At 34.5% G+C, this 20188-nt stretch overlaps 1 protein-coding gene across 1 annotated transcript; it reads left to right on the top strand.

The window, feature by feature from the left end:
- Positions 1-9175: 9175 nt before the first annotated feature.
- LOC142219508 (enhancer of split M1 protein-like) lies at positions 9176-9550 on the top strand. Its single transcript, XM_075288463.1, has 2 exons — positions 9176-9425; positions 9480-9550. Exons 1-2 carry the CDS (start codon positions 9212-9214, stop codon positions 9509-9511), a joined length of 246 nt encoding a protein of 81 aa, XP_075144578.1. The 5' UTR covers positions 9176-9211; the 3' UTR covers positions 9512-9550.
- The last annotated feature ends 10638 nt before the right edge of the window (positions 9551-20188 follow it).

Raw genomic sequence — 20188 nt, 5'->3', positions numbered from 1 at the left:
CCTTTCGCCCGATATGGACTAATACGGTCCCAGAAGCCAGAGTTTTACCCCAATTTGGTTGAAATTTTACACTAGGAGTACAATTAGTAGTGTAGTCAAATGTGCCAAATTTTATTAAAATCGGTTCAGATTTAGATATAGATCCCATATAAAGCTTTCGCCCGATTTACACTCGTATGACCAAAGAGTCCAATTTTTTGCTCAGATTTAGTTGAAATTTTGCACATGGAGTAGAATTAACATTGTAGCTATGCGTGCCACATTTCGTTGCAATCGGTTCAGATTTAGATATATTTCCCATATATAGCTTTCGCCCTATTTACACTCATATGACCACAGAGGCCAATTTTTAACTCCGATTTAGTTGAAATTTTGCACAGTGAGTAGAATTAGCATTGTAGCTATCCGTGCCAAATTTGGTTGAAATCGGTTCAGATTTAGATATAACTCCCATATATATGTTTTTCTGATTTCGACAAAAATGGTCAAAATACCAACATTTTCATTGTAAAATCGCCACTGCTTAGTCGAAAAGTTGTAAAAATGACTATAATTTTTCTAAACTTCTACTACATATATATCGAGCGATAAATCATAAATAAACTTTTGCGAAGTTTCCTTAAAATTGCTTCAGATTTAAATGTTTCTCATATTTTTTTTACTAACATTGTGTTCCACTCTAGTGCATTAGCCGACTTAAATTTTGAGTCTATAGATTTTGTAGAAGTCTATCAAATTCTGTCCAGATCGAGTGATATTTAAATGTATGTATTTGGGGCAAACCTTTATATATAGACCCCAACACATTTGACGGATGTGGTATGGTATAGAAAATTTAGATCCACAAAGTGGTGCAGGGTATAATATAGTCGGCCCCGCCCGACTTTAGACTTTCCTTACTTGTTATAATGAGTTTTTTTCATATTTTTAAAGGGTAAGTTTAACCTTTTTATACCCACCACCAAAGAATGGTGATGTGGGTATAATAAGTTTGTCATTCCGTGTGTAACACATCGAAATATCGATTTCCGACTATATAAAGCATATATATTCTTGATCACACTGAAAAAAAGCATACACGGTTCCAAAGATTTTGTCTTTACTTTAAAAAATTTGGTATTGATTCCGAGCCAAAGAAGCGGAGAATACAAGTAAGGATACTTTTAAGACACAATTCTCTTTTAAATTTAGGTTTTGTGTACTTGCTTCTAGGAAGCAAATTTTAATTTTTCGCTTTCTCAGCTTTTTTTCTTCATATGCTATCAAAGTCCTTTAAAAATGAGTTAACGGCAACTTTATTTTCCAAATTTGGACTCGACTTCCAGTACAAATTATGCTATGTTTGAAGTAAAAAACTTCTTTAAAATAAAGTTTTGAAAAACATGTCCTATATTTGAACGATTTTTTGCTTTGTAGTCAAGATGCAACAAATTTAAAGACAATTTCATTAAATTTAAAGAATTTTTCTGAATTATTAAAGTCAAGTTGACCTTAGCCTATAAATTTTTTCTTTCATGTTAAGATACCCATTTTTAAGTCAAATCACTTAATTATAAGCACAATACGACTTCATTGAAAAGTTTATCGACTTTTGGACAAGGAAAATAACTTTATTTTAGAGAAATGCGTCTTCTATCCTAAGCAAAATTTGTATTCGTATTCTAAAGACATGAAATCTTTGACCTCACGACAATATTTTTTTCAGTGCAGGGAGAAATTCTAAGACGATATAAGCATGTCAGTCTGTCTGTTGTAATAACGCTACAGCCTTCAATAATGGCGCTATCGTCCTGAAATTTGGCACAGATTCGTTTTTTGTTTGCAGACAGGTCAAGTTCGAAGATGGGCTATATTGGTCCAAGTTTTGATATAGTCCCAATATAAACCGACTTCCTGATTTGGGGTCTTGGGCTTATAAAAACCGTAGTTCTTATCAAATTTCCCTGAAATTGAGAACCATAAAAAGGTGTTCCGAAAATGGTGCCCACCGGTCCATGTTTTGGTTTAGCCCTCATATAGGCCGATCTCCCGATTTTGCTTCTTGGGCTTCTAGAAACTGTATTTACTATCCGATTTGCCTGAAATTGGAAATCTAGAGGTATTTTGGGACCATAAAAAGGTGTTCCGAAAATGGTGCCCATCGGTCCATGTTTTGGTATAGCCCTCATATAGACCGATCTCCCGATTTTCTTCTTGGCGTCTAGAAACTGTATTTTCTATCCGATTTGACTGAAATTGAAAATCGGGAAGTATTTTTGGACCTTAAATAGGTGTGGAAGTATTTTTGGACCTTAAATAGGTGTGTCGAAGGGAGCCACCGTGGTGCAATGGTTAGCATGCCCGCCTTGCATACACAAGGTCGTGGGTTCGATTCCTGCTACGACAGAGCACCAAAAAGTTTTTCAGCGGTGGATTATCCCACCTCAGTAATGCTGGTGACATTTCTGAGGGTTTCAAAGCTTCTCTAAGTAGTTTCACTGGAATGTGGAACGCCGTTCGGACTCGGCTATAAAAAGGAGGTCCCTTGTCATTGAGCTTAACATGGAATCGGGCAGCACTCAGTGATAAGAGAGAAGTTCACCACTGTGGTATCACAATGGACTGAATAGTCTAAGTGAGCCTGATACATCGGGCTGCCACATAACCTAACCTAACCTAACCTAGGTGTGTCGAAAATGGGGTGTATCGGTCCATATTTTGGTATAGCCTCCATATAGACCGATCTCCCGATTTTACTTCTTGGGCTTCTAGATCTAGTATTTTCTATCCGATTTGCCTGGAATTGAAAATCTAGAGGTATTCTAGGAAAATAAAGAGATGTGCCAAGTGTATACTGCTGTATATACTTTTTTGTTTTAAATATGTTAAAAACAGAGTAAGAATTAATAAAATGGTACAAATTATTTAAATTATATCGAAAAAATGCAAAATCCATTCTAGAAAAATTGCGAATTTTTGGAGATATTTTTGATGTCAAATGTTTCAGGAAAGCGTTAGAATGCATTAAAAATGAATAAAAAAAATTATAAAAAAGTATTTATTTGGCAAAATATCACAAATTTTTCTAATTCCATCCAAAACACGTCGGATCACACCCTAAGAAGTGATGCAAATTCAGTGCAACGGCTGTGGAAATGGTGGACATCCATCCTATGACAAGCCCATGTTAAATTCATCGCTTCTGCGCCAATTTTGCACCACTTCCGGATCCAAACAGCACATTTTCACTACTTTTTTGGCTACGCTTTTTTTTTTTGCTGGGTAAATATGGAGTGATACACACTGTGTTCGGCACATCTAACACACCTCTAGATTTCCGGTTTCAGGATAATTGGTTTAAAATTTCGGTACCTGGATGCCCAAGAAGTCAAATTGGAGATCAGTCTATATAGGGATTATATAATAATATGAATAGACACAGACTATATTCTGCACACATATTTGTGAACCTAAAATACTTTTAGATTTTTAATTTCACGCCAATCGGATACAAATTGCGGTATCCGATATAGTCCATCTTCGAATTTGACCTTCTAGTAGGCAAAAAGAAAAACGAACGTGCGCCAAATTTCAAGACAATAGCGCTGTTATTGAAGGCTATAGCGTGATTACAACAAACATACAGAGGGGCGGACATCGTTATATCGTTTTAGAATTTCTCCCTTTTGAAGTGCACTCCAAGACAAATTTCGTGAAGGTTCACTTGTTGTTCCGGAACCCATTAATGCTGTACGCCAATTGATATCGCAAGATCGTTATGTGACTTATCGTAAGTTTGAGACAATCTTAGATATTAGTGGGTCCAGCACACAATTGCATGAACATTTGAGTGCCAACAAAATTTGTTCGCTTTGGTTCCCACACACAATCTCTCAAAAAAGCTCGTGTCGATTGGTCGAAATGATGGCGATGAATTTTGGATTTACGCGTATGAGCCCGAAAGTAAATAGAAATCAACTTTATGGGTGTTACAAGATGAACCAAATCCAACAAAAGATGCTCGCGCATGAAGCACTTCCAAGCAAGTGAATGCAAAACAGCCAATTCTGGGGGTCTTCCAAAAAATCAAGAAAACAAACCGAAGATGGATCACCCTTCACCATAACAATGCGAATCTTAAGATGTCGTGTAAAACATTTTTCCACTCAAAATATTAATTTGATCGGTCATCCGCCATATAGTTATGACTTGGCACCGAATAACTTTTTTATTTCCGTACGTAAAATAATACAATGAGAGGTCAAATTTTTTGACACCTGAAGAAGCGGTTGTTGCTTTCAGAATACATGTTTTGGTGATACTTCAATCAGTGAATATTTTGAAAAGCAGTAAATGGATTTTCGATGATTAATATTTGTTTTTGTTTTCTAATTCCGAAATATAACAGGCAACCTTCGGTCCTTTTGTGGTCCGATCTATGCGAACAAACTCCACGAAACATAGTAAGTAACAGTAGTTCGATCTCTCCGTCCAGCTAGGTGAATGAGCTTTGAACGAAAAATTTTTTATAGTATTTCAAAAACTATTAATACGTCACTGATGAAAGGCGCGCGTGTGTCTATTTTTCATAATAGAACGAATAGACTTTTTCCAAAATATCAAATATACGTGCCCATATTCATTTTATTGATAATTGTGCAAAATTGGCTAATTCAAATGATTCCATAAAAAGCTTGAGTTATGTAGTTTTACGATCAGTAATTTTTATTATTCAAGTGAATTCTTTGCACAGTATGGCTTGGAATATTCTCAATTTAATTGTAGTGGCTTTAATTGCAATGACTGGATTTAGCGATTGTCAATCTGATTGTACAAATAATTGTCCACTTGGAGAATACAGTCCTGAATGTCTAACATTGAGTAACGGCACTAGAATCCAAAGTTCAACCAGTTGTCTCAGTAAATATATAATTTGCTCACAACAATTAGGTAAAAAAGTCTTGGTTTTTTTGTTTTTAAGAATTTGATCTTTACTTGTAATTTCAGATGTGGTAAAAACAACCCCTGGATCATGTTCGGTTTTATTTTTGAAAGATTTTGGTGTTCCCGATATTCATGTTTAGTAATGTATATTAAATATTTGCAACCACAGTTAATTTATATGAACATTTTTAGTTATAATTGTTTTTTTAATATTTATTAATATATTTTATTAGTGTAATCAGTATTAATTAAAAAGGTTTCATGAATTTATTGAAAAGAAATGCTTTTTGATCACTTTTTAAAATTTTAAATATTTTACTGATAGACAGATATGGCGAACAGGTACTGGAAACAAGAGTTTAGTTCTTATGTTTGTCTTTTATTTATTTTACCAAAATATTAAACGGGTAAACAAATTAAATATTTAATAATACCGGCGTTAACAGAGGGATTCCCCCCAAAAAAAAGCACTTGAATAAAATATTAAGAAAAAAGATAATAAATATATAAACAACTTTATGTATTTAAGAACTGGTTTAGCATCGAATTAGCTTGAATATTCAAACCAGTATATTAGGGCGGGTCGGATAGCTTGATGAATATAATAAGTACGTAAGTGAAAACCTTTGAAACTGTTATTTTTATTGGCAATATTTCTTTGCAACTTAACTTATCTAAATAGTATATTCAATGGGCGTGGATTATATATCTTTTATCTGGGACTAAAATCTTCAGGTTTTGCTTTTGCGAACATGTTACTAGTACAAAGTATATCTCTCATGTGGAGGTCTTGAAAGGAGATGAGGACTTCCATATCATTTTGATATTGACAAGGACAATTTAGGAATGCATTCTATGTTTCCAGAACGTTTAAAATTAAAGACATGATCAATGGAGATATCACCTTCTTCTTCACGATATCAAATTGTACTGAAATAATATTGACCTAATATGAAAGATGAAACAACCTAAATTTCAGGACACGTAATTTACACAAATTTCTTTAAAATAAAGAAATTTTAATTAAAAGAAAGTTTATAATTTTTGTTCATTCAATTTAGGGCACTAATCTTGGAGAAGAAAGTTTATAATTTTTGTTCATTCAATTTAGGACACTAATCTTGGAAATTTGCGTCCCTCCGTTTAAGTCGCATGTCTTTGAACTAAGGACAATTTTTCGTAAAATAGAGAAAAAAGGTTTTGATTTAAAGAAATTACTTTTTAATTATCTGATATATTGAATCTTTATATTTAAAATAAAAACGCTTCATATAGAGGCTAATATTTGACTATTTTATTTTGAGGATCTTTGGTATAAAGTTTTTTTTTTTTAGGATTACGAAAACGTTTTTTACTTTGATTTGTAAACTGGCATTTGTTTCTACGTGAATATCTTTATTAACACAGGGGAACAAAATTGAACTTTTTTTGTGTTGATTTCAAATGTATAGCCAATTTTTAGTAGTTTGAGGTCACTGTATCTAAATCTGCACTTGGTTTTTTTCTATCAGCTCGATTTTTCGAGATATACCGTTATGTTCAAAATTATGGCACTTCCACTACATATTTTGGAATAACTTGAAAACGGTTCAACGTATTAAATTAAAAAAAAATATCAGAAAATCCATAACAATATTCCCTTTAAGCCGACTTTACATTGTTTTTTTCAATTTTCCAAGTAGTTTTAGATAAAAAAAATTTAAATTAAAAAAAATTTTTTGATTTTTAAAAATTCCTAAAAAAATAAAATAGGAAAAAAATCACAGTTTTGTTCCAGAAACAGTTAGTTAAATATATTTCGAATAAAATGTGAATTATTTCATTACAATTGCTGCACAACTTTTGATTTTGTTCACGATTTACTGAATTGATATAAATCGCGATTTCTGTAAAAAATTTACATTTTCTAATGGCAAGTGTTTGTATGTAATAAGTTCATTTAGTTTTTTAGGAATTTTTAAAGAACAAAACAAATTATTTTTGTTAAAAAATTAAAAAATTCAGAAACTTTACGATATCTCCAAAACTACTTGGTAAATTGAAAAACAATGTAAGTACGGCTTAAAGAGAATATTGTTTGGAGTTTCCGATTTATTTTTTTATGTAATATGGTGAACCGTTTTCAAGTTATTCCAATATTTCAAATTTTTTTTTTTTAAATTTTTCAATTTTTATTCATCCAAAATCATCTTATTGCTATAAAGTACATATTTTCAGTTGTGTTTTGAGATTTATCTAGATGATATTAAGTTATTCCAATATATGTAGCGGAAGTGCATTAAATTTGAACATAACGGTATATCTCGAAAAATCGAGCTTATAGAAAAAAAACCAAGTGTATATTTGGATGCAGCATCCCAAATAACCTTAAAAACGATATTCAGTTCTTAATCAACAGAACCACTGTTCCCCTGTGTAATTTATCGCAAAAATAGAATGAGAATTCCATAAATGAGATCTGAATACTAATTTTAATTTTATTGATCCTAGATTTGAAGATAGATAGGTCCTTAAAAAAATTATTTATTTTAAAGAAGCCACATCTTTGGCTCGGAACCAATACAGAAAAAAATATCACCAAAATATTTCCAATTAAAAAGTTAATTGAAGTTGAAATTTTTTTTCAATTAATAAATTAATTGGTACAATTAACTTTTTAATCAAGATAGAAACGTTAAGTTAATTAAGTCAATGATTGAAAATTTTAAAATTTTTAATTAAAAAGTACAATAAACTTTTAATCAAATTCGGAAGACAAAGTCAGTTAAAAAAGTGATGAACATTTTTTTAATTTTTAATTAATTTTTTTTTTTCAAACAATTAATTGTTAGGTTAGGTTAGGTTAGGTTAGGTGGCAGCCCGATGTATCAAGCTCACTTAGACTATTCAGTCCATTGTGATACCACATTGGTGAACTTCTCCCTTATCACTGAGTGCTGCCCGATTCAATGTTAAGCTCAATGACAAGGGACCTCCTTTTTATAGCCGAGTCCGAACGGCGTTCCACATTGCAGTGAAACCACTTAGAGAAGCTTTGAAACACTCAGAAATGTCACCAGCATTACTGAGGTGGGATAATCCACCGCTGAAAAACTTTTTGGTGTTCGGTTGAAGCAGGAATCGAACCCACGACCTTGTGAATGCAAAGCGGGCATGCTAACCATTGCACCACGGTGGCTCCCCGAAACAATTAATTGTTAATCCAAATAAAAATTCTAAGCCAATTGAAAATGTAATTGAAAATAGTTACCTTTTTTTAATTAATAAATTAATTGAGTTTTGCAATCATCATCAATTAAATTTTTAATTGAATCAATTAAAAAATTAATTGAAATTTGGTAATTAAATCAATTAATTTTTTAATCAAGAATTTTTTCTATGCCCAATTAAAAGTGTGATTGATACTATTATTTTCGTGATTGAAGACATTTCAATTAAAAAAATAATTGGATCAATTAATTTCGTGATTGAATCAGGAATTTTTGTTTTGTGTGAATACCAAAACCCTTAAGGCAGGTCAAAAATTCATTTATATCCATTAATGTTTATACACAGAAAAAAATTGCCGTAGCTAAACTAACGCCAAATCTAACCTATTTTTATTGCAAAAAAATTATTTGTTTGTTGTTAAATTTTATTATTTTTTTGAGAAATTTTCCACAGTCCAATGAAATTTTCGTTTTTTAAGTATGTCTCAAACATTTTATGAACTAAACGCGAGTATAAAGTTCAATGACCGTACACAAAGTTCATTTTTAACTAAAACAAATGAAAATTTTCGTACGATTCCCAAAAATAGTAAGAATGAACTACTGTATGGTTAAAATGGTCATGATTTGCCGCCAATGATTTTCTTATTTACTTTTAGTTAATTTTTTCCTCAATAAGAGGGAGTAATGTCGAGAACAACAGTTAAAAAGTACAACATGGTACTAAATTTTCCTGGTTTTAACTACACTTCGTGGAAATCTCAAAACATGGAGTACAAAATAGTTCAATTTTCGCGCGGGGTAGTTCATTCTTCCTATAAAACAGTTTACTTTTTTTTCGGTGTAGTTATTTTCTTATGGATACTTAATTGATCGATGCTATGGTGTTTGATTCATACGAACATTAAGATTTAAAATAATTTATTTCATTAATTTTTCGCAATTATCATAATATCAAATTAATTGTGTTCTTTTTTAAACAAAGGCACATATATAAATACATCTCGAAAAAATTAAAAATAGCAGATAAAGAATAGATTTAGTTAGTTAAAGACCTACCTCCAATACATCGCAAAAAAATGGCTTCTATGAAGTGGATCTTTACACTGACAATCATTGCTATTTTTGCTTTGATCAATTTTCCTAATACGGCTGAAGCTCAAAATCGTGCTGGTTGTCCAGAATTTTGTCCTGAAATATATAGTCCTGTATGTGCCACCTTCCCAAATGGTCAAAGAAAGCAATTCTCAAATTCGTGTGACATGAATAGGGCTGTTTGTCAAACTAAAAAACGTAAGTAATGATAGTTTACAGGTTCCCGGCTACAATTTATTTATTTTCTTTTAGGTATCACATCATCGGTTAATGGGGAGTGTTGATCAAAATGGATTAAAGTAAAATAACCGGATTATTAAATTTGAGTAAGATTGGTTGATAAAAAAGGATTTTATGGCCAAATTTACCGATTTCGATGATTTTTGGCACATATAGTTAGTACTATAGAAGATTATATTTAGCCAACTTTGAGTAAGATCGGTTGATAAATAAAAGTTTTGTTGCCAAATTTGGGAAAATCGGGCGATACATATATATGAGAGCTATATCTAAATCTGAACCGATTTGGATGAAATTTTGCAGACTTGAAGGGCGATGGAAAAGATTACCTTTTGTCAAATTTGGTGACGATCCGATTGAAAAAAGCGCAACGTGACCCCATTTGTCGAAATCGGGCGATACATATATATGGGAGCTATATCTAAATTTGATCCGATTTCTTTCAAATTCAATAACGTTCGTCCTTGTGCCCAAAAAACACCCTATGCCAAATTTTATCCAAATCGGTTAATAATTGCTACCGGAAGCCTGTGAACAACAAATACATGGACAGACGGACGGACGGACCAAGCGCTAGATCGACTCAGGAGGTGATTCTTAGTCGATCAGTATATATTTTATGGGGTCTAAAATCAATATTTCTGGTAGGCACATTTTTTGGCAAACTTATTATACCCTGACCACTATGTGGTTTAGGGTATAAAAACACATTGAACATAATGCCCTAAACAAGGACTTACGTTGATTTATAAGTTGCAAGTCTGTTATATTCGGCTTATGCTCCAGCATTTATTCTTGATGGAGGCAGCGTGTCTGGAAAAATATCTGAAAAACTATCACTTTATTCCATTTGGAAAGTCGAAAATTGTTCATCCGATGTTGGTATATGGTACATGGTGTTGGTATATGGTCTCTAACAACCATGCAAAAATTGGTCCACATCGGTCAATAATTATATATAGCCCCCATATAAACCTATCCCCCGATTTGGCTTGCCGAGCCTCTAAGAGAAGCAAATTTCATCCGATCCGGCTGAAATTTGGTACATGGTGTTGGTATATGGTCTCTAACAACCATGCAAATTGGTCCACATCGGTCCATAATTATATATATAGCCCCCATATAAACCGAGCAAATTGCATCCGAGTCAGTTGAAATTTGGTACATTGAGCTAGTAAATATATGGCCGTTAACAACCATGCCTAACTAGGTCCATATCGGTCTTTAGTTATATAAAAGGTGATTTGTTAAGAGCTTGATAACTTTTTTTTTTAAAAAAAACGCATAAAATTTGCAAAATCTCATCGGTTCTTTATTTGAAACGTTAGATTGGTCCATGACATTTACTTTTTGAAGATAATTTCATTTAAATGTTGACCGCGGCTGCGTCTTAGGTGGTCCATTCGGAAAGTCCAATTTTGGGCAACTTTTTCGAGCATTTCGGCCGGAATAGCCCGAATTTCTTCGGAAATGTTGTCTTCCAAAGCTGGAATAGTTGCTGGCTTATTTCTGTAGACTTTAGACTTGACGTAGCCCCACAAAAAATAGTCTAAAAGCGTCAAATCGCATGATCTTGGTGGCCAACTTACCGGTCCATTTCTTGAGATGAATTGTTCTCCGAAGTTTTCCCTCAAAATGGCCATAGAATCGCGAGCTGTGTGGCATGTAGCGCCATCTTGTTGAAACCACATGTCAACCAAGTTCAGTTCTTCCATTTTTGGCAACAAAAAGTTTGTTAGCATCGAACGATAGCGATCGCCATTCACCGTAACGTTGCGTCCAACAGCATCTTTGAAAAAATACGGTCCAATGATTCCACCAGCGTACAAACCACACCAAACAGTGCATTTTTCGGGATGCATGGGCAGTTCTTGAACGGCTTCTGGTTGCTCTTCACTCCAAATGCGGCAATTTTGCTTATTTACGTAGCCATTCAACCAGAAATGAGCCTCATCGCTGAACAAAATTTGTCGATAAAAAAGCGGATTTTCTGCCAACTTTTCTAGGGCCCATTCACTGAAAATTCGACGTTGTGGCTCGTTAGTAAGTCTATTCATGATGAAATGTCAAAGCATACTGAGCATCTTTCTCTTTGACACCATGTCTGAAATCCCACGTGATCTGTCAAATACTAATGCATGAAAATCCTAACCTCAAAAGAATCACCCTTTATATATATAGCCCTCAGATAAATAGATCCCCAATCACACAAAAATTGGTCTATATCAAGTTTATAATTGTATATAGCCCACATATAAGCGACCCCCATATTTCAATTCTCGCTCTCTACGTAACGTGCAAAAGTCCATATCGATTCGTAATTATATGTAGACTTACCTATACATACGTTTTTTGTTTAATATATACCACGTATGGACTAACTCACAATTTAGAAAACGATGTTAATAAGTTTTAAGATACCACAACCCAATTAATTCGATTGTGGATGACAGTTTTTCGTAGAAGTTTCTACGCAATCCATGGTGGAAGGTACATAAGATTCGGCCTGGCCGAACTTACGGCCGTATATACTTATTTTTATTGAAATTGGAAATAATTTGCAAATTTTTTTTTCTGTGTATATAAATTACGTGTATGTAAATTATATTTAACGAATTTCTTGTTTGTTTGCACATACTCACGCGTTTGTTTATTAAAATATAACAAACAAAATTATGCAGAATATTTAATTTGGCATTATTATTAGAGAATATAAAAGTGCGTGCTAAAGATTTCAAAATATAGACCTGAATTGACAACAGTTCTGTGAAGTCATATAAATACCTGTCAGATTTTCCAAATGGCATCGCTAAAGTGGATAGTTTCATTGGCAATTATAGTTATTGTGGCATTGATGAATTATCCAAGTTCTGTTGAAGCTCAGAAACGTGTTTGTCCAGATATATGCCCGGCTCTATATAGTCCTGTATGTGGTATTCAACCCAATGGCAAAAGACAAACGTTCTCCAATTCTTGCGAAATGAGTAGAGATATTTGCCAAAAGAAAATTCGTAAGTATTTTTAGGAGACATATGAAATTTTTACAAATTAAATTCCTTATCGATAGCAATAGTTTGAGAAAATTTCGTCTTACATATTGTAATGGTTCGGAAAGTAATGATTAAGAAAATTTTTGCGAATTCGTCAATGAATGATTTTTTTTTATTTCTAGGTATTAAAACTTCTACTCCTGGTGAATGCTGATGGATAAAATTACATAGATATATTATTAGTATATTTTTAATAAAATTAACAAAAATCAATATTAAATAATAACTGTTTTCTCTTATCAATCAGTGCTGCCCAATTATATGTTTAGCTCAATGACGAGATAGTCATTATTGTTAACTAACTTCAATGACTTTTGAGCTCTCTACCAAATCGATCAAATCTTGCATCCAGTTTTTCACCATTTTCGGTATTGTTTCCTTTTTTGTCAAAATAGAGAGAATAAAAACACAAGAGAACGAAACTGTGAAGCGAAACTGCATCAGTAGGTGGAAGTCATGAGGAAAATTTCTCTAATATCATGCAGTTTTTGTCGGCACTTCTCTCAAATATCATACAGTTTGCGTCGGCGTCACCCAGTTCTGTTCTCTGCCGACTTTGCGAAACGTAAAGAAAATAGGATTTAAAACCTACTTTGTAGCAACAAAGTTTCTTTTTATATCCTAAACCACATAGTGGTCAGGGTATAATAAGTTTGATCTGCCAAAAAATGTGCCTACCAGAAATATTAATTTTAGACCCCATAAAATGTATACCGATCGACTCAGAATCACCTCCTGAGTCGATCTAGCGCTTGGTGTCCGTCTGCCCATGTATTTGTTGTTCACAGGATTCCGGTCGCAATTATTAACCGATTTTGATAAAATTTGGTACATGGAGTTTTTTGGGCACAAGGACGACGCTATTGAATTTGGAAGAAATCGGATCAAATTTAGATATAGCTCCCATATATATGTATCGCCCGATTTCGACAAATGGGGTCACGTTGTGCTTTTTTTTCAAACGGATCGTCACCAAATTTGGCAGAAGGTAATCCTTTTCATCGCCCTTCAAGTCTGCAAAATTTCAACCAAATCGGTTCACTTTAGATATAAAGGGTGATACGGTCAAAATTTGGTCAATATAAACTTGACTTTCAATTTTGCATTTAAAAGACCTGAACACCCCTCATTTTGAAGGTGTGTGTGTGTAGAATGTTACTCCTATTTTGATTTTGGAATTCACTCTTCAGTTGTCAAAATGCCGTCCAAGCAAGAAGAGCAGTGTATCAAAATTTTGCTCGCGCATCGCGAAAATCCGAGCTACTCGCACGCAAAGCTGGCAAAATCCCTAAAAGTTGCCAAATCAACCGTTACAAATGTAATTAAAGTGTTTGGGGAACGAATTTCGACAGCCAGGAATTCTGGATCGTGGGGAAATCGAAAACCGGAAGCCGCTGAGACGACAAAGAGAGTTGCCGGTAGTTTCAAGCGAAACCCTAACCTCTCTCTCCGAGTTGCCGCAAATAAGCTGGGTGTATCGTCTACAACTGTGCATCGAGCCAAAAAACTAGCCGGACTATCGACTTACAAGAAGGTAGTGACTCCAAATCGCGATGATAAACAAAATACGACGGCCAAAGCGCGATCCCGGAGGCTGTACACGACGATGCTGACGAAGTTTGACTGCGTGGTAATGGACGACGAAACCTACGTCAAAGCCGACTACAAGCAGCTTCCGGGACAGGAGTTTTATACGGCAAAAGGAAGGGGAAAGGTAGCAGATATTTTCAAGCACATAAAACTGTCAAAGTTCGCAAAGAAATATCTGGTTTGGCAAGCCATCTGTACCTGTGGCTTGAAAAGCAGCATTTTCATAGCTTCCGGGACTGTCAACCAAGAAATTTACGTGAAAGAGTGTTTGAATAAACGTCTGCTGCCTTTCCTGAAGAAACACGGTTGTTCCGTACTGTTTTGGCCGGATTTGGAATCTTGCCATTACGGTAAAAAGGCCATGGAGTGGTACGCCGCCAACAACGTGCAGGTGGTTCCCAAGGACAAGAACCCTCCCAACACGCCAGAGCTCCGCCCAATTGAGAAATACTGGGCTATTGTCAAGCGGAACCTAAAGAAGACCAAAAAAACTGATAAGGACGAGCAACAGTTCAAGGCAAACTTGCTTTCTGCGGCGAAGAAGGTGGACAAGGTGGCTGTACAAAATCTGATGGCAGGTGTCAAGCGTGAGGCCCGGCAATTAGGATTTGGAAAAGCGAAAGCCTAACTGAATATTTTTCCTGAATTTTATTCTAATTGAACTTGAAAAAGAAATTTAATTTGATTTTTTAAATAAACGATTTCACCGATTTACACGCGTTTTCCCTTGACCAAATTTTGACCGTATCACCCTTTAGCTCTCATATAAAGGGTGATTCTTTTGAGGTTAGGATTTTCATGCATTAGTATTTGACAGATCACGTGGGATTTCAGACATGGTGTCAAAGAGAAAGATGCTCAGTATGCTTTGACATTTCATCATGAATAGACTTACTAACGAGCCACAACGTCGAATTTTCAGTGAATGGGCCCTAGAAAAGTTGGCAGAAAATCCGCTTTTTTATCGACAAATTTTTTTCAGCGATGAGGCTCATTTCTGGTTGAATGGCTACGTAAATAAGCAAAATTGCCGCATTTGGAGTGAAGAGCAACCAGAAGCCGTTCAAGAACTGCCCATGCATCCCGAAAAATGCACTGTTTGGTGTGGTTTGTACGCTGGTGGAATCATTGGACCGTATTTTTTCAAAGATGCTGTTGGACGCAACGTTACGGTGAATGGCGATCGCTATCGTTCGATGCTAACAAACTTTTTGTTGCCAAAAATGGAAGAACTGAACTTGGTTGACATGTGGTTTCAACAAGATGGCGCTACATGCCACACAGCTCGCGATTCTATGGCCATTTTGAGGGAAAACTTCGGAGAACAATTCATCTCAAGAAATGGACCGGTAAGTTGGCCACCAAGATCATGCGATTTGACGCCTTTAGACTATTTTTTGTGGGGCTACGTCAAGTCTAAAGTCTACAGAAATAAGCCAGCAACTATTCCAGCTTTGGAAGACAACATTTCCGAAGAAATTCGGGCTATTCCGGCCGAAATGCTCGAAAAAGTTGCCCAAAATTGGATTTTCCGAATGGACCACCTAAGACGCAGCCGCGGTCAACATTTAAATGAAATTATCTTCAAAAAGTAAATGTCATGGACCAATCTAACGTTTCAAATAAAGAACCGATGAGATTTTGCAAATTTTATGCGTTTTTTTTAAAAAAAAAGTTATCAAGCTCTTAACAAATCACCCTTTATATGTATCGCCCGATTTTTACAAATTTGGCCACAAAACCTTTATTTATCAACCGATCTTACTCAAAGTTAGCTAAATGTAATCTTCTACAGCACTTACTATATGTGCAAAAAATCATCGAAATCGGTTCAGATTTAGCTATAGCTCCCATATATATGTACCGCCCGATTTTCCTAAATTTGGACATAAAACCCTTATTTATCAACCAATCTTACTCAAAGTTGGCTAGATCCAGTCCTCTATAGTACTAACTATATGTGCTAAATTTCATCGAAATTGGTTCAGATGTAGATATAGCTCCCATATATGTATCGCCCGATTTTGAAAAATTCGCCCCTAATAACCTTATGTTTGACCAAACAGGCCTCATTTCTTATCTGATCTTACTCAAATCTTGCACAAGGTAATGTTTTGTGGTATTAATCAAACCCGCAAAATATTATGCAAATTGGTTCAGATTTAGATATAGCTTCCATATCGCTCGATTTTCCCAAATTTGGCCATAATACTCTTATTTATTAACCAATGTTACTTAAATTTCAAATTTTGATGTACTGGCCGATCGATTTATACGTACTTGTAGCTCTTACATAATAATATTGCTCGATTTTTATTTGGATTTATAACCCACACTAATTGAGCGATTTTCTCTTTTTATACCCTCCACCATAGGATGGGGGGTATATTAACTTTGTCATTCCGTTTGTAACACATCGAAATATTGCTCTAAGACCCCATAAAGTATATATATTCTGGGTCGTGGTGAAATTCTGAGTCGATCTGAGCATGTCCGTCCGTCCGTCCGTCCGTCTGTTGAAATCACGCTAACTTCCGAACGAAACAAGCTATCGACTTGAAACTTGGCACAAGTAGTTGTTATTGATGTAGGTCGGATGGTATTGCAAATGGGCCATATCGGTCCACTTTTACGTATAGCCCCCATATAAACGGACCCCCAAATTTGGTTTGCGAGGCCTCTAAGAGAAGCAAATTTCATCCGATCCGGCTGAAATTTGGTACATGGTGTTAGTATATGGTCTCTAACAACCATGCAAAAATTGGTCCACATTGGTCCATTATTATATATAGCCCCCATATAAACCGATCCCCCGATTTGGCTTGCGAGGCCTCTAAGAGAAGCAAATTTAATCCGATCCGGCTGAAATTTGGTACATGGTGTTATTATATGGTCTCTAACAACCATGCAAAAATTGGTCCACATCGGTCCATAATTATATATAGCCCCCATATAAACCGATCCCCCGAATTGTCTTGCGAGGCATCTAAGAGAAGCAAATTTCATCCGATCCGGCGGAAATTTGGTACATGGTGTAAGTATATGGTCTCTAACAACCATGCAAAAATTGGTCCACATCGGTCCATAATTATATATAGCCCCCATATAAACCGATCCCCCGATTTGGCTTGCGAGGCCGCTAAGAGAAGCAAATTTCATCCGATCCGGCTTAAATTTGGTACATGGTATTAGTATATGGTATCTAACAACCAATCAAAAATTCGTCCTCATCGGTCCATAATTATATATAGCCCCCATATAAACCGATCACCAGATTTGACCTCCGGAGCCTCTTGGAAGACCAAAATTCATCTGATGCAGTTGGAATTTGGTACGTGGTGTTAATATATGGCCTCAAACACCCATGCAAAAATTGGTCGAAATCGGTCCATAATTATATATAGCCGCCATATAAACCGATCCCCAGATTTGACCTCCAGAGCCCCTTGGAAGAGCAAAATTCTTCCCATTCTGTTGAAATTTGGTGCGTGATGTTAGTATATGGTATCCAACAACCATGCATGAATTGATTCCTATCTGTCCGTAATTATATATAGCTCCCATATAAACCGATCTTCAGATTTGACCTCCGGTGCCTTTTGGAGAAGCAAAATTCATCCGATCTGCTTGAAATTTGGTACGTGGTCCATATCAGTCCATAATCATACATAGCCCCATATAAACCGATTCCGAGATTTGGTTTTGGAGCCTCTTGGATTCGGCCTGGCCGAACTTACGGCCGTTTATACTTGTTTAATAATGAGCTCAATATTAGTGGCATACTAACTCCGTAGGTGCAATATCAACTACAGCCAGTGTTGCTAGAAGTAGGGGAAATTCCCTATATCTAGTTTTTTTCTAATATTTAGCGTCTTGTAGGGACGTAGGGCCACAAAGTGGCGACATTTTACCCAACACAATTTGTAATAATTTTTACATTTTGGTGGCTCTAGAGGAGGAAATTAGAAGCCGGCAAGGCTTGATCTTTAACAATGTGTGGTAACAACAGTTACCACTCGTGCCAAAAAAATTCTAACAAAATTTGAAGATTACCACAAATTACCACAAATCTACCAAACAAATATTTCTATAGAAATTTATGTCAAAACTTTATTCCTGTAGAAAATGTTGTCAACATTTTATTTCTATAGAAAATTATGTCAAAATTGTATTTCTATAGAAATTTTTTTTCAAAATGTTATTTCTCTTAAAAAATTTTCTCAAAATTTTATTTCTATGGATTTTTTTTTCAGCATTTTATTTCTATAGAATTTATTATCAACATTTTATTGGTATAGAAAAATTTCTCAAAAAAAAAATTGTTTATAGAAACTTTTTCCAAAATTTTATTTCTATAGAGATTAAAAAAAAATAAAATTTTTTGTAATATTCTACCGACTGTGGCAACCGTGTGCCACAGTGCATTTTCATGTTTTAAGATAATAAAGTACTTAGAACCATTTTTGATTTGTAAAATTTGTTTAAATTTAACGAAAAATATTGTAGGGAAAATTGTTTGGGAATGTACGGGAAAGTGGGGAACTTTTTTTGTCCTTGTAGGGTACACCGAACATTTTCCCTGGCAACACTGACTATGAGCTATAGTCAGATTGAGACAAAGCACCCATAAACATGTACCCCTTAATTTTCTTAAATATGAAACTGCGGTTTATCTCCCAGACTTATATCAATGTTACCCCACAAATGCTTATGATTACTAATTCAGTAAGGGTGGTTTAGGGTATGATATAATCGGCCGCGCCCGACTTTCTACTTTACTTACTTGCCTTTATAAACAATTTATCAAACAAGCGCTTCGACCGCAACGTCGCTAATATCAAAGCTGCAGGCATTGCGCGACATCTGTACGGTTGACATTTGTGTTTTTTTTTTTTTAGAAGAGAAATTTCCGTCCTCTTGTGTCTTTATTCTCTCTGGGCCAAACACAGTTGCCACAGTTGGTAGTATTCTACCAAAAATTGCTGATTTTTTATTGTTTGGTAGATTGGTATTTCTGCAACTATGAGGTTCATCAATTTTCTATAAAAATAAAAATGTAACAAAATTTTCAATAGAAACTTTTAGTTTTTTTTTTTTTTAAATTTCGGTCATACTATCAAAGTCCATTGTAAGTTCTCCCTTTTTTGTAGAAGTAGTAACTTTCCCTTGTTTGCGTAAGCTAAAATCGTTAAAACATATAAAACTCGACACACTTACAATTCAAGGGATTTTTATACACCCAAAAAAATTGTCGCTTATAGGATCATAATATATAATATTGAAATATAGTGCTAAAATAAAAAAAAAAAAAACATTTCTTTCGAAGAACAAATATTTTTTTCATACTAACCACAGAAATTTCAAAATAAGATTTTTTAAATTTGGTAGATTTTTGGTAAAATTGAATGACAACCGTAGATGCAATACGTTTGTAACGCAGCAGTGATATTAGAAACAAATGATTTATTAATATCTAAATGCTGTAGAGCTCCAGCAATAGCGACTTGTAGTGGTCCAGTCAAAATATGAAGCAATCACATTATCACTCTTGAGTTCTCATAAGAATAACTTTATTTCTTATTATGTAATATAATTGAATGCTTCTGTTAGCGTGTAAACAATAAAACCAACTGGAATAAATTTGTCAGCAACCTGAAGCTGGTTGCAATACATATCAACCACCCTGTGTAATTTATAGAGATCTGAGACCAATATTTCGATATGTTATCAACGGAACGAAAAATTGTTTAGTCCTACGATGGAGTTTATAAAAATATAATAATTTCAATTCCCATATGGATTATGTGTCTGATGAATTCCTTGCTGGTAATAGGGCAAACTCGAAGTTTAGTATTCAAAACTGTAGCCAATTCTAAGAGTAATAATTTTTAATAGATTCAGAATAATTTAATTTCAGTTACACTGGTATATTTCAATATACATTCCATAAGGACCATTATTGATCATAAATCTGTAGTCGTAGAAACTATAGGTGATTTATTTAAAGGTTCTTATGAACTGTGGGAATCACACATTACAAAATATAAAATTAAACGGTGGAAAAATAGCCAACATAAAAAT

This window comes from Haematobia irritans, chromosome 1 (genome assembly GCF_050003625.1).
Source record: "Haematobia irritans isolate KBUSLIRL chromosome 1, ASM5000362v1, whole genome shotgun sequence".
In the NCBI taxonomy this organism is placed as follows: Eukaryota; Metazoa; Arthropoda; class Insecta; order Diptera; family Muscidae; genus Haematobia; species Haematobia irritans.
The sequence above is the reverse complement of the archived record's forward strand: the minus strand, read 5'-3'. Positions and strand labels throughout refer to the sequence as shown.

Coding starts and splice junctions, on each gene's coding strand:
- LOC142219508 (XM_075288463.1), top strand. CDS start 9,212: ATGGCTTCTATGAAGTGGATCTTTACACTGACAATCATTGCTATTTTT. Junction 9,426..9,479: donor TGTTTGTCAAACTAAAAAAC/GTAAGTAATGAT, acceptor ATTTTCTTTTAG/GTATCACATCATCGGTTAAT.